Source organism: Macaca thibetana, chromosome 1 (genome assembly GCF_024542745.1).
Source record: "Macaca thibetana thibetana isolate TM-01 chromosome 1, ASM2454274v1, whole genome shotgun sequence".
Lineage (NCBI taxonomy): Eukaryota > Metazoa > Chordata > Mammalia > Primates > Cercopithecidae > Macaca > Macaca thibetana.
In genome coordinates this window covers 178303005-178316879 of record NC_065578.1, presented here as the reverse complement: position 1 = coordinate 178316879, position 13875 = coordinate 178303005, and the positions used below count along the sequence as shown (strand labels likewise).

The 13875-nt window shown below is 41.9% G+C and overlaps 1 protein-coding gene across 1 annotated transcript in view; it reads right to left on the bottom strand.

Moving 5' to 3' along the window:
• The window catches only part of NIBAN1 (niban apoptosis regulator 1), a 172694-nt gene extending 159050 nt beyond the window's left edge, over window positions 1-13644 (bottom strand). The window contains exon 1 of the mRNA XM_050765536.1: window positions 13383-13644. Within this exon, the coding sequence (XP_050621493.1) occupies window positions 13383-13437 (55 nt within the window). The 5' untranslated portion in view covers window positions 13438-13644. The remainder of the gene's footprint in view (window positions 1-13382) is intronic.
• Between the last annotated feature and the right edge of the window lie 231 nt (window positions 13645-13875).

Sequence of the window (13875 nt, the reverse complement as noted above, 5' to 3'; positions counted from 1 at the left end):
CTTCAAAAAGTAGCCAAGCCTGGCACAGTGGCTCACACCTGTAATCCCAGCACTTTGGGAGGCCAAGGCAGGTGGCTCACTTGAGGTCAGGAGTTCAAGACTAGCCTGGCCAACATGGTGAAACCCTGTCTCTACTAAAAATGCAAAACAAGAAAAAATAGCCAACTGTGGTGGTAGGAGCCTGTAGTCCCAGCCACTCAGGAGGCTAAGGCAGGAGAATCGCTTGAACCTAGAAGGCAGAGGTTGCAGTGAGCCAAGATCACACCACTGCACTCCAGCTTGTGTGACAGAGGAGTCACACACACACACACACACACACACACACACACACAAAAATAGCCAAATAATTTAGAATTAAGATTTGGAATCAAAAGTTTACTAAATGTTTCCATTTAGCTCATTTAAGGTAGCTAAAGCAGCTGAGTGTTCAAATTCTATCAAGCTGATACTCCTTTTCATTAAAGAAAAAGCTATGCATACTTGGAATTTCTAGAAGAAACACTTAGAATTTCTGGAAGAGCATTTGATATCCTGTTACCTTTTGTCTGAGATATTCACTTGCCTGGCACATAGTAGGCACTCAATAAATGTTAGCTTTTACTACAATGATTATCACTTCTCAGACTAGGAGTTAGCATTTTTAGCTAGGAACTTACATATCACTTGACACGCTCAGGTGTTAGTCATGCTCTAAAATTCTTACTTACTTTAAATGTAAACCATATCTTTCAATTATTGTTACTAATTTAACTCTCCTCTCTAACAAAACCATTTTAAATATTTATACTCCAGATATTACACATTTGCCATTGTTGCTCATAAAATTTGACTTTATTTTAGCTCTAAGCCTGCATCTGCTTTGCTTAGGCATTTTTTCCTGTGTAACTCGTGCTGAATGAGTTACACAGGAAATAATCCTTTAAACAAACACATTCAATCCAAATTTGGAAAATCTCTGAATTCTTTTTAGCTAATCATGGAAATTGTCACTTGTTCTGTGTGCAAACCAGAATTAAGGGCACAAGGCCACCAATAATGATGTGCTTTTTAAAGGAACATCCACAATTTTCCTTCATTTCTGAATTGATCCTGCTCAGCTGCTCTGGCCCCAGACCAGCCCCATCTCAGCAGCTCCCCGTGTACATTCAGTTCTCTGCAGGCTGCTTCGTTCCTCTCCCAGCTCCATGGAGAATGTTGGTAGCAGGTCAGTATGGCTACATTCCGCCTAGATACTCCAGGAGGCTACAGAAACACAGTAGTCATATTGCTCTTTCCTGAACTGGAGACCAGAAAGATTTTTTTATATTTTCCATTTTTCTCATCATGTTCACGTTTGCCTCTGTGTTAGCACATGGAGCATATACGGACTGCTTTACCATCTTTGTCTGCTAATTTCACCATGTCTATAATTCCTGAGTCTATTTCTATTGATTTATTTTCTTTATACTTGTGGATATTTTCCTGCTTCTTCTTCTGTCTACTATGATAGTTTTTAACTGGATGCTGGATATTAGATATCGTGAATTTTACATTGTTGAATGGGTATTTTGTTGTATTCCTATAAAGAATCTGCACTTTATTCAAGCAGGCAGTTAAGTTACTTGGGATCAGCTTGATCTGTTTGAGGTTTGCTCTTAAATTTTTATTAGAGCAGGTCCAGAGCAGCCTTCTAGTCTAGGGCTAATTTCTGCTCACTACTGCTGAAGACTCTAACCCATACCTATATATTATAAGGCCTTTCTAATTTGGATGATGGGAGCATGAACTATTTCCAGCTCAGAGTGAAGTCCGGGAATTCTTTGGCCCTATAAATCCAGAGACACATGATCTTCTGTTCTAGAAAATAAGCTTTTACTTGTTTAATAATTTTCTCCCCTTCATTTTCTTTGTCCTCTGTTTTCTGGGACTTCTGTTAGTCAGATATTGAAATTTTTGGATTGATCCTTTAATTTTTTTTACATTGCCTCTTCTATTTTCCATCTTTTAATGTTTGTGCTCTACTGTCTAAGCAAAGCAGACAGATGCTTAAAGTTAAAATAAAGACAAGTTTTATCAGCAACTGTGGCAAATGTGTAATATCTGACATATACATACTTAAAATTATTTTTAAAGAGAAAAATTAAGTTATAACAATAATTGAAATATACTGTTTAAATTTAAATAAGAATTTTAGATTTCGGAATTTAGATGCAAGATCTCCTCAACTTTATTTTCCAAAGCAACAATTGGATTTTCTAAAATATTGATCATCAGATTTTTAATTTCCAAGAGCTCTTTCTTATTCTATTATTGTTTCTTCATCATATCCTGAACCTGTTTTACAAATGCAATACTTCTCTTACTTTCTAAGATATTCACTACAGTTTAAAATTTTTTGTTCTCCTTTCATTCATGCATTAAGCAAATATTTATCAGTCAGGAACTGTGGACCAGCCACTGATCTATTTGCTGAGAGTGCTATTAATTTCATAGCAATGAATCAAGACAAAGACCCTGCTTTCATACACCTTACAGTCTAGTGGTGACAGACAGGCAACAAAGAAAAAAAAATTTTTTTTTTTTTTTTTGAGACGGAGTCTCACTCTATCTTGCCCAGGCTGGAGTGCAGTGGTGCAGTCTCAGCTCACTGCAGCCTCAGCCCCCGTGGGTTCAAGCAATTCTCCTGTCTCAGCCTCCCAAGTAGCTGGGACTATAGGCATGTGCCACCACACCTGGCTAATTTTGTATTTCTAATAGAGACAGGGTTTCACCATGTTGACCAGGCTGGTCTTGAACTCCTGACCTCAGGTGATCCACCTGCCTGGGACTCCCAAAGTGCTGGGATTACAGGCGTGAGCCACCATGCCCAGCCAGGCAACAAAATATTAATAGGCATCCCGTCCCATCAAACCTCCCTCTTGCTCACCACACTCCCAACATAACACCCTTTCTTCAGTTTCTTCAAGTACTTCCCCCTCCTCCCCCTTCTATATGCTGTTCTTTCTAACCAGAATGTACTCCCCCTTGTTCTTCACACAGATAGCAACTTATTATCCTTCTGAATACCACAGCCAAGTATATCTCATCTCCATGCCCAATTGCCACCATCAGTTTTCTATCTCAGTACTATTTTTAACCCCTTCATCACACTTATCAAAATCTGTAATGTTGGTTACCTACTTAATAGCCATCATGCTTCCTTCTTGCTAAACTGAACCTGATTCTGTTTGGGTATCCATGACCCTCCCTATAACCATGTGCTTCAGAGAAATGGCCCTAACCCCAGTTCAGGGGTGAATCTTGATTGTTCTAACCAAACCATGATAATTCCATACTCTTGCCAGTGATGGCTTAGGAAGGAATGTGTGACCCAATTTTGATCAGTGGGATGTAAGGGAAAGTCTGCTAGTAAGGCATCTGGGAAAGGCTTCCTTGCTCTTATAAGGAGACTCAAAGAATAAACAGATCTCTTTTTAGCCTCTGGGACATTGCTGTGCCTAAGAATTTAATACTATTTGCTGCTGCAGCCACCTTTCAACCATAAGAGAGCTGGGCCACAGACAGTAGAAAGAAATAAGCTGGCTTTTGGTGATATCACTGAACCACTTAATTAATCCTATCTTCATACTTCTTTGTTATGTTCCCATGAGCTCTTCTTGAGAAATCTACTAGATAATGAACTCTAAACACCAGAGAGACATCAACATAAGGACTGATGTGTTAAATAACACTTAATTGTGAAACAAAGAGTGAATGAGGAAAGAGAATAGAATATAATGATTATATGTTTTAACATAGTAAAATCATAAAGTTGGGGAAGAATTAGATTAGCATATACAAAAATTTTGTCTCTGATTTTAAAAACAGTTTGTTCAACAGCTTTCCATAATCATAATTGATGATGGCAGTATTTGTATTATTATTCTGAGAGCATTATTGTGTGTATTTAGTATGATAAAGCAAATGAGAATTTGAGCATATTTAATTCTATCATTGCCTAGTGTCTTTGAGAACCATGATTCTCAGTGCGGAACAGGATATGTATAAATATAATATTAAAAAGATACATTTTCCCTAGTTCTGTAAACTAAAAAATGTCCAGAAATAACGGCCAACCCAGTTGTAGCAATGAACATACAGCTAGACTCAAATTGTAATATTGAAATACTATTTCCCACTAAAAGAAATCAGAGGTTCTTATAGATTTTGCTTACTCCTGGTGTGGGACAGGAAAGAAACAGGATGAACCTAAAATACCTTGACATACCAGATGGCAAGGAAGCTATCAAATACTACGGGGTAATTTCCAAAAGACTCAGGAGCCAACTTGAAGAGTTTTTCATTGGCCAATGATGGGAAATTGGAGCTTCAATAAAATAAGGATTACAATGGGATTCATGAGTTCATGATTTTTATAGGACAATTGATCATCTTTAAGGGATGACAAGAAACCAGTAGATTATACTGAACACTGGTAAATAAAAGGAAAAGATAACTTTTTTTCCTGCTTTTGAACTATCATACTAGGTAACCAAATGACAGATATGGGAAGTATTGCTCTATAAAATTATCCCAGCTAATAAATGAAAACAAAATGACATATTAGAATATCACCATTTTTCAACCCCCAATAAATTATGGGTCTCAGCAATAAGCATCAACAGAACAGCGACTAACATCACAAAAACAGAGGCAGCCAGCTATTATGTGCCTCAGATGAAGAATACACACCACCACCTATAGTCTTAACAAAAGGACTGATTCTTTTCTGTGGCAGCATAGTATTCCAAGGTGTATATGCACCACATTTTCTTTACTGATGGGCATTTGTGTTGATTCCATATCTTTGCTATTGTGAATAGTACTGCAATGAACACATGCATGCAGTCCTGTGCAGGAACATGGTTGGAGCTGGAGGTCATTATTTTTAGCAAAGTAACACAGGAACAGAAAACCAAGTGCCATTTATTCTCACTGATGAGTGAGAGCTAAATGGTAAGTACACATGGACACGTAGAAGGAAACAATAGACACTGAGCCCTATCAGAGGGTGAAGGGGGTGGGGGGAGGGAGAGGATCAGGAAACATAACTAATGAATACTAGGCTTAATACCTGGGTGATGAAATAATCTATACAACAAGCCTCCATGGTGCTTTGTTTACCTATGTAACAAACCTGCACACACTGCACATCTTCCCCTGAACTTAAAAGTTTTAAAAAAAAGGATTGATTGTGAGACTGATCAAGTCTCACCATCTCTGTCAATTTGTAGAAAATACAGGAGAAATGCATGGAACTGCACCATGAGAAAACTCCAGACTGTGGACAACTCTACATATCAAACAGCTCAAGTCTTTCAACAGATCAGCTGCAAGTAAAAGATGCAGGGAAAACGTATAGGTTAAAAGAGGCATCTTTTTAAGTGAGGAAGACTACAATGTTTAAAAATACATAGTTGGGTGATGAAACCATAAGGAAATAGAGGGAGACATTATTATAAAAGCTAGGATTAGTGAGGTGGTACTCTGTTACCAGGGTGGCCCCTACACAGGTGTTCAGGCCTGTGTGTAGTCCTCTCTTGAATCTGGGCTGGCTCTGAGACCAGCTTTAACCAACAAAATGTGGCAGAGTAATGCGGCGCCATTCCAGGCCTAAGCCACAAGAAGTCCTAGAAGCTTCTACATGCTTTTACACTCTAGCAATGTAAGATCCGACCCACCATTTAAACAGTTCAGTATCCTATTGGAGAGGTCATGCAGAAAGGCCACCTGGAGTGCAAGAAAGCCTTGTCAGCTAAGTCCAGCCACCAGCTGATCCACCAGATGCACGCATCCACAGGAATGACCACCAGCAAAGATAAAAAGTAGAACCACCCAGCCTGGGCCCAGTTCAGCAGAATTGTGAGCAAATAAATACCTGTTTTAAGAGCCAGGATCTTTGGGGTAGTTATAAATAGATAACTGAACATAGTCGGCATTTTTGGAGAAACAAAGAGGTCAACTGGGACGGGGCACACAGAAGCCTTCTTTGATGGCTAGTGAAGTTCTTTCTATGTCTTGACCTGGGTAGTGGCTACTAAGTATTTGCCTTATAATGATTCACTAAGCTATGCATTTGTTCTGTGTGGCTGTCTGGGCCTATGTTTTCTTTTAAAATAAAAATCGTTTTTAAAAAGGAAAAAGAAAAAAAAATCCACATGGTTTGGCATAGAGACATTTACCCTTCTTCCAAAATTCCTTGAGACTATGGACCTTTTAAAAGTCACTTTGGGGCTCCTAGTAAAAACTATTAATTTATTTTAATCCTATAGACTCATTCCATACAATATCAAGCATAGAGATACAAACTTCCTCAGGTCCTAAAACCTGCAATTTGCACAAGTGAATTAATTGCTTTCATATCTCTAAAGCGTTTATTCTCTTCTCTAAGTGAGAAAAAAACATACAGTACCAAAAGCAGGGGGCACTTTTTAAAAGCTGGCATGCATTTTCACATTGGCAGCAACTTGCTAGTCTGTTTTTAAAATGAATTTTCCAGTTTCAAAGGAGAAAATCTGTACTGCATTTAGGGTTCTGTTAAATCTCTTTCTCTCTCTGTCTCTTTTCCTCCCTCTCTCTCTCTCTCTCTCTCCTTGTGTGTGTGTGTGTACATATGTGTGTTAGTTTTGAACTGTTGGTAAAGTGCCTTAAATAGACTATAGCAGATGAATTGTGCTTTTATTCTCCTGTCTTCCTTTCCATTATGCTTTTATCTTTACTTCTGACTTCATTTCCCATTTCACAGTGCAAATTGTTAAATGTACCTTATTTCTTAGAGTGATGTTACCCGGCCATACTAACAAAAAAATTACAATTTCTGATTAAGAGATTAAAATTCACTACCATGATTCACACTACATATTTTGTAAAATGTTCACAGTACATTTATTTTAATGAAATTAGAAACTACCTTTACAAATTGGGCTCCTGCTATTGCACTTTCTACCTGTGAACCCAGTTCAGACCTTCCCAGAGATTACAACAGAGTAAAACTACAATGAGCTCAGTAGTTCACAGTAAAAGATAATACAAATTACTATTGTCATCCTAGTAGTTACTATTACTAGAGCACCTTTGATGACGTGGCCCTCTTACAGCCGATGTCCACAGCAAAAAGAAGTTTTTCATCAAGACGAGGGCTTGAAATCATCATCTAACTCTATGGGGTTCAAGGCTTGTATTAGAAGCCACAAGAGGGAAAGTCACTCTTTGTTCCACAAGTACAGGAGAAAATGTTAATCTGTCTCAGTCTACTGTCTTTCTGTCTTTGTGGTTGACTCTATGAAACTCACAACTCACAAAATCCTTTATGGTTTTGCAACATGAGATTTGGTTTCCTAAAGAGCTTCCCATTTCTAAAGTATTGCTTTCAATTCACAAAGACCAAAGGAAATAGAAAGTAATTATTGATACTAGCAATTCCTAATTTGCAGTAGTTTTCCTTATTTGAAACTCCTGCTGGCTTCCTTGGTAATCTGGCATGCCTGAAGGCAATTTTTTCACTTAAAATATAAAGTGATCAATACGCACTTGTGCGTTATTCATAGTGGGCCCACTTTCTCCTGTTTCCTCCATCCCCACTACTCTGGAGGAGCTGCAATTTCTCACGTCTTACAAAAGCCTATTCCTGTCTACAAATTAAGAGCTGAGACAAATACTATAATCTTTACACACTTTCTACTTTCTTTGGCTTACTTTTTCTTAAAGGGGACCCAATAAGGCAGCATTTAGTGTACTGGTTAGGATGCTTTGGGCCACAAGTTAAAAGAAGATAATTATATTAGTTAGAATAAGGTTTGTCTGTGCATAACAATAAAACCACAATAACACTGGCTTAAAGAGATGGAAGTTTCTTTCCTTCTTGTTAAGGTCCAGAGGTAAACAATCCAGGGCTGGTATGGAGGTTCTTCTCTATGAAACCACGGGAACTTAGCCTCCTTTTGTCCAGTTACTCTGTCCTACATGTGCTCCTTCTTGAAAGGACACCTCATGGTCCATGATGGCTGCCCCAGCCATGGTTACAATCCAGCCAGCAGTGTGGAGACTAGGATGAAGATGGTCATACCCTTCCCCTTTAATGTCACTTTCTAGAACAGCACTTCTGTCTACATCCCATTGGCCATAACTCAGCTACATAACCCATTTAGTTGCGAAGGAGTTTGGGAAATATCTTTATTATGGGAGTTCATGTGGACAGCTAAAATTTGGAGATTCTATCATTAAACATAACAGGGGAGAATGCTATTGGGGATAACCAGCAATCTTCACTACTCCAATTCAAAGCGGATTTAGTGGCTGTCATAATATGAAGTATGCAGGGTTAGTATATGGTGGCTATCAGCAAAGTTTGTCAGGGCTCTAGCTTCTTTTCTCTAAGACACTTCAGCTTTGCAGTGCTCCAAGTATTGGCTTTATCTTTAAGCTAGCTCCCCTCCTGCTCATCAAGATAAAAACAGCAGTTGCAGGCATCACATTCAGATGCAACAAAGTCAAAAGAAGGAGAGGAAGTGCCCTTCACTTTGCCTCCTTTTTAAAAGGGAAGAAAACTCGCCTAGAAGCAGCTGGCAAACTTCCCCTCAAGCATCACTGACCAGTTGGCAACATAATCCCATGCCTACTATAATCACTGGCAAGGAGACCACACCACCATGACAGGTATAGCCACCTTTCAGGGGCCTTAAATGGGGCTAGCGTCTCTGAAACAGAGGGCAACATCGGGAGTTGCTTTTTTTTTAGAGAGAGAGACGAGGTCTTGTCATGTTGCCCAGGTTGGTCTCAAACTTCTGGGTTTGGGCCATCCTCCTGCCTCAGCCTCCCAAAGTGCTGGGATTTCAGGCATGAGCCACCAAACCTGGCCAGGAGTTTTAATACCTGAACAAAACTGGAGTTCTGTTAGAAAAAGGAATGGGGGCTGGGCACAGAGGCTCATACCTGTAATCCCAGCACTTTGGGAGGCCAAGGCAGGTGGCTCACTTGAGCTCAGGAGTTTGAGATTAGCCTGGGAAACATGGCAAAACCCCGTCTCTACAAAAAAAACACAAAAAAACTACCTGGGCATGGTGGCACATGCCTGTACTCCCAGCTACTTAGGACAGCGAGGTGGGAGGATCGCTCGAGCCCACGGAGGTCGAGGTTGCAGTGAGCCATCATTGCCCCACTGCACTGTAGTCTGGGTGACAGAGTGAAACCCTGTCCCAAAAAAATAAAATTAAATTAAAAAATGGAGGAATGGGAAAAGGATGTTGGGTTGACATACAACAGTGTCTACCATAATGCATTTCCTAACTTTCTCATCACAGTATATTGCCATTACTAGCCAACTTGGACTCTAAGATTACACTACGAAAAATATTCAGGTTAAATCAGACCAGTTCTTATGCCCATCTCCCACCAACAAATTATAACCGAAGCAGCAAATGCGTAGACTAGTGCGACACATCTACACGAAGTAGACAGCAGATATGTACAGCTCTCCGCATCCTCCACCTTGCCCATGGAGACTTCATTCTAGACACATCACTTTAAACTTTATATCTAGCCACCTAAGTTAACCCTTGTATAAATAAGAGAACTCCTCTGAGTAAAATATGTGCTATTTTAAAGCTGAAACTCATTTCTTACTTTATAAGCATCAGATCATTGAGGAGCATTCGGAGGAAGCCACTGGGCCCTTTATATATTGTGTAACTGACTATGCAATAATAAATCCAGTGGGGGAGAAACCGTTTTTCTAACTGGTATCCGCTGCTGGCAGGCCTGCAAGCGCCCACCAGATCTCTGTATCCCATAGCTCTCAGCTGAAGCACTGACTGTCCAGTACTTTTCCGACCCTCCACAGGACTTCTTATATGGGAGAGCTTTCAGGTTTGTTTTCTTTTTGATTCATTAAAAATTCAAGGGTAATTTTTAGAAGGAAATAAAATTATTGCTTAAACAGGAAAACACTTTGTGGGGTTTTGGGTTTTGGGTTTTTTTTTTTTTTTTTTTTTTTTTTGGTTTTGGTTTGGTTTGGGTAAATTTTTTAAACGATAGTTTAATTTCAGGCATACCAAAAGCTTTAAAGAAAAAGAGGCCAGGCACGGTGACTCACGCCTGTAATCCCAGCACTTTGGGAGGCCAAGGTGGGAAGACTGCTTGAGCCCAGGAGTTTGAGACCAGCCTGGGCAACATGGCAAAAACCCCATCTCTACAAAAAATACAACAATTAGCTGCGCATGGTGGCACACACTTGTAGTTCAGCTACTCAGGAGGCTGAGGTGGGAGGATCACCTGAGCCAGGGGAGGTCAAGGCTCACAGTGATTGCACCACTGCACTTCAGCCTGGGTAACAGAGTGAGACCCTGTCTCAGAAAACTAAAAAAAGAAAAGAAAACATGGCATAAAGAGAGAAGAGCACCCAAACTGACCACTGATGCCTGGAATCTATGAGCTTTCTTCCTCATTTTAAAAAAAAAAGATAGGCTGGGCGCGGTGGTTCACGCCTATAATCCCAGCACTCTGGGAGGCCGAGGTGGGCGGATCATGAGTTCAGGAGATCGAGACCATCCTGACCCACATGGTGAAACCCCATCTCTATTAAAAACACAAAAATTAGCTGGGCATGGTGGCGCGTTCCTGTAATCCCAGCTACTCGGGAGGCTGAGACAGGAGAATCGCTTGAACCAGGGAGTCGGAGGTTGCAGTGATCCGAGATCGCGCCATTGCACTCCAGCCTGGCAACAGAGCGAGCCTCTGTCTCAAAAAAAAAAAAAAAAAAAAAAACAGATCATTTTAGGTCAGTGCTAAAAGCATCACTTAAGACGAACATATGACACGGCTCATGTGATCACAAGTTGGTCTCGGTATTATTTATTAATAGAAACATCTTATCAAGGGACATTACTGAAAGGCCTCTAGAAACAATCCTAAAAATTTATTCTGTTGTAAGAAACATGAGCATTGTTCTAAAACTAACGTCTTTGGAAATGAAGTCACTCCTTAGAATAGCTGATATATCTTTACCTGGAGATTAACTAAATCCTAAGAAACAATGTATTATCAAAACATCCATATGACGCAGGTGTTTTCAGGCACCCAAGGAATGGCAGCTATTAAATGATTTGTCTTGAGGTAAAGGCTGATTCAGCGTCAGCAGCATACAGCTGCTTATAATGCATACAAACCAAAGTTAACAAAAGTCACTCAAAATATATTGACTAGCTACTCTCCTTGTTAGCAAAGTTTATCAAGCTTAAAAGAAAGTTATTGTCTCAGCTTCAGGAGCTTTCAAATCTGTATTTCCCTGATGGCTACTTTATGAGAAACAGGTCATAAAAGTATATTTAAACTTTACTGTCATACTTTCAATCGTTTTGCTTACAATTGAATCAAAGCTTGAGAATATCTATAGGTTAAAAAATGGGCAAAGAGGTAAAGATAAGGCTATGATTTTACTCAGGAACCTGGGCTTCAAAACCATCAGGAAATCACAGCCCCGTGACCCTCATTTGCTCACGCACTAACAATGTACAACACCATGCATTTTTCCAAGGTTCTTTTCTCTTTTGGCAAGACTAGCATTCTCACATGAAGCGATGAGTCTTCTTCTCTGGAGGTATTCTAACTTTAACTCTTCTCTTCCCTCTCCCACTACACATACCTTGCAAGTGCCCTCCTGAATATAGAATGAAGAGAGAAAGCTGAACAAGACTGGGGGACGTAATGACTGTCACACCATATGCTATAGGTTTACTCATTCAAACACATGCATTACAAGTTCTTCACTTGCCCTAACTCCCTCACACTTTTGTATGTGTAATAATTTAATAGCTTTCAGAATAAAGAAGGTAATAAATTTTCTTATTATCTGAGTACAATGTTTGCATCAATAGCAACAAATGGCATGGCCAGGAAGTCTTCTTTAAGCAAGTTAATCCTTCACATTTCTTGACTTCAAATGATTAGTGTACACATGGCCATGCTTCCAGGTTAGGTGCGCCTAGGCTTTCCAGCGAAATAAAGTCTTATATAAATGCCTTAAACACAATTTTGCTAACAGCCAAATGCAAGCCCTTTCTCACTAAGTTCTGCTAGATTGCCCTTTCAGTCCCTATGCACTGGTAACACAAGCATGTAACCACACTTTTAAGACTAAGGCAGGCTTCATTTATTTCTTTTAAGCTTAGTTCAGCTGTTTTACTAATATAAATAAATCATCCATCTTTTCCCCTTTTAACAAACAAAAGCAAAGAGATACTTGACAAAGTGTTATCCCCATTGTTGATCTTTTATCTCGAAAAGCACCAGAGCAGGAATCTGTAAAATCAACTCCGTTGCTCTTCAAGTGCCCTGATTTGATATCCTTTTTAAATGGTCTTAAATGTGGTGACTGAAAACAAATATGGAATAAGAACAACAAATAAATGATTTCCTCTTAGGAAAGGATTCAAGGGCCAAACAGACCTAGAGTTTAATACCTAGTCTGGAAGATATTTCTGAAGCCGAGGGTGGGGGATAGGGCGGCGGGGCGGGGGAAGAACAGTAAATTGGTAAGATAACCAAATGTTAGGTAGCGGTTGAAGGCAATGTTGGGGTGGGGGGTGAGAAGAGGGGAGGCCAAATACACCCAGGAAATAAAGGAGATAACAGTCAGGACTTCCTGCAGTTTCAGTTCGGTTTGGGTTTTGTTTTGTTTTGTTTCTGCCTCACGCTCTCTATTGAGTCCCCACATCTCTGAGGGTCTCCCTAAATGAGTTTCTCCCCATCTGTAACTTTCGCGACAGTTACAAAGCACGCCAGTGTTCCTCTTTTGCTTTCCCCTCTCCGGGGCGGGAAGGGAACGGCATGATATTGTCCTTTCTGCCGCTGATGAAATCAGGCTGCTAGTGCTACTGTGAAGTGCGAGCGAAGCTGCGGCAGACGCCGTGCTTTCCAAAGCCAGACCAACATTACTAAGAGGGAAATTCTGCTTTAGCGGCCGGGAATCCCCAGGGGTATCTCTAGAAACGCGGGATATCCCCGTTGCTCTCTTGGCGGCCAGTTCAGAAACCGCTCAGAACTCGGTCCAGAGCAGGTACCTGAGGGCGAAGTGCGCCGGGCGGGGGCGTCACTGACCCCGAGGCGGAGGGAGCGGCGGAGGCGCCGGCGTCCCCACCCGCATCCTGCACCTGCCTCGCTCCCAAGCCCTCCGAGTCCCGGGTCCACACCTGCGCCGGAGCGCGCCGGCTGGGGCAGGAAACCCGGCTCGCGCGGGCGGGCTGCGGTCGGGGATCCCCGCGCGCTGCAGGGAGAGGGCCCCGGGCGCGCCCCTTGGGGCCCCGACAGCGGCAGCCAGCCTGTTGCAGGGGTCAGGGGGCTCCCCAGGCCCCCGGGCGGGGAGGGCGTACCTCGGATGTAAGCGCACTTGCCCTCGTCCAGCTGGCTGGAGGCTGAGCCGCCCATGGCCGCGAGCCGCCGCTGCTGAGCTCGGCAACTGCCCGGCCCGCCCCCGGGGAACTGGCCGCTCTGGTCCGCGCCCGCTGCTTGCTCCTGGAGTTGAGCCGACGGCGAACCCGGCTCTGAAATTAAGAGCAAACTTCCTTCGAGAGGCGAGAGGCAAGAGGCGTCGCCTTCTGGGGCGCCTCCTCCAGGTCCGCGCCTTCTGAGGATCCGTGGGCCGGCCTGGGGGCTGTCTTCCCGCCCTCGCCTCGCTGGTGAGCTCCGACGGGCTGCCCAACCGAGGAGGACGGCCAGCTCCTCCTCCTCGCCCACGGTCGCTTCTTGTTTTCATCCGTTTGGGGCATCCAAGAAACACCTTGGAGGAAGTGGGCCATTTCTCAAGTGACTGTAAATCTCTGTGAGCTGAAACTTTCCCAGCTCACATCCTTCAAGGTGGAGCTC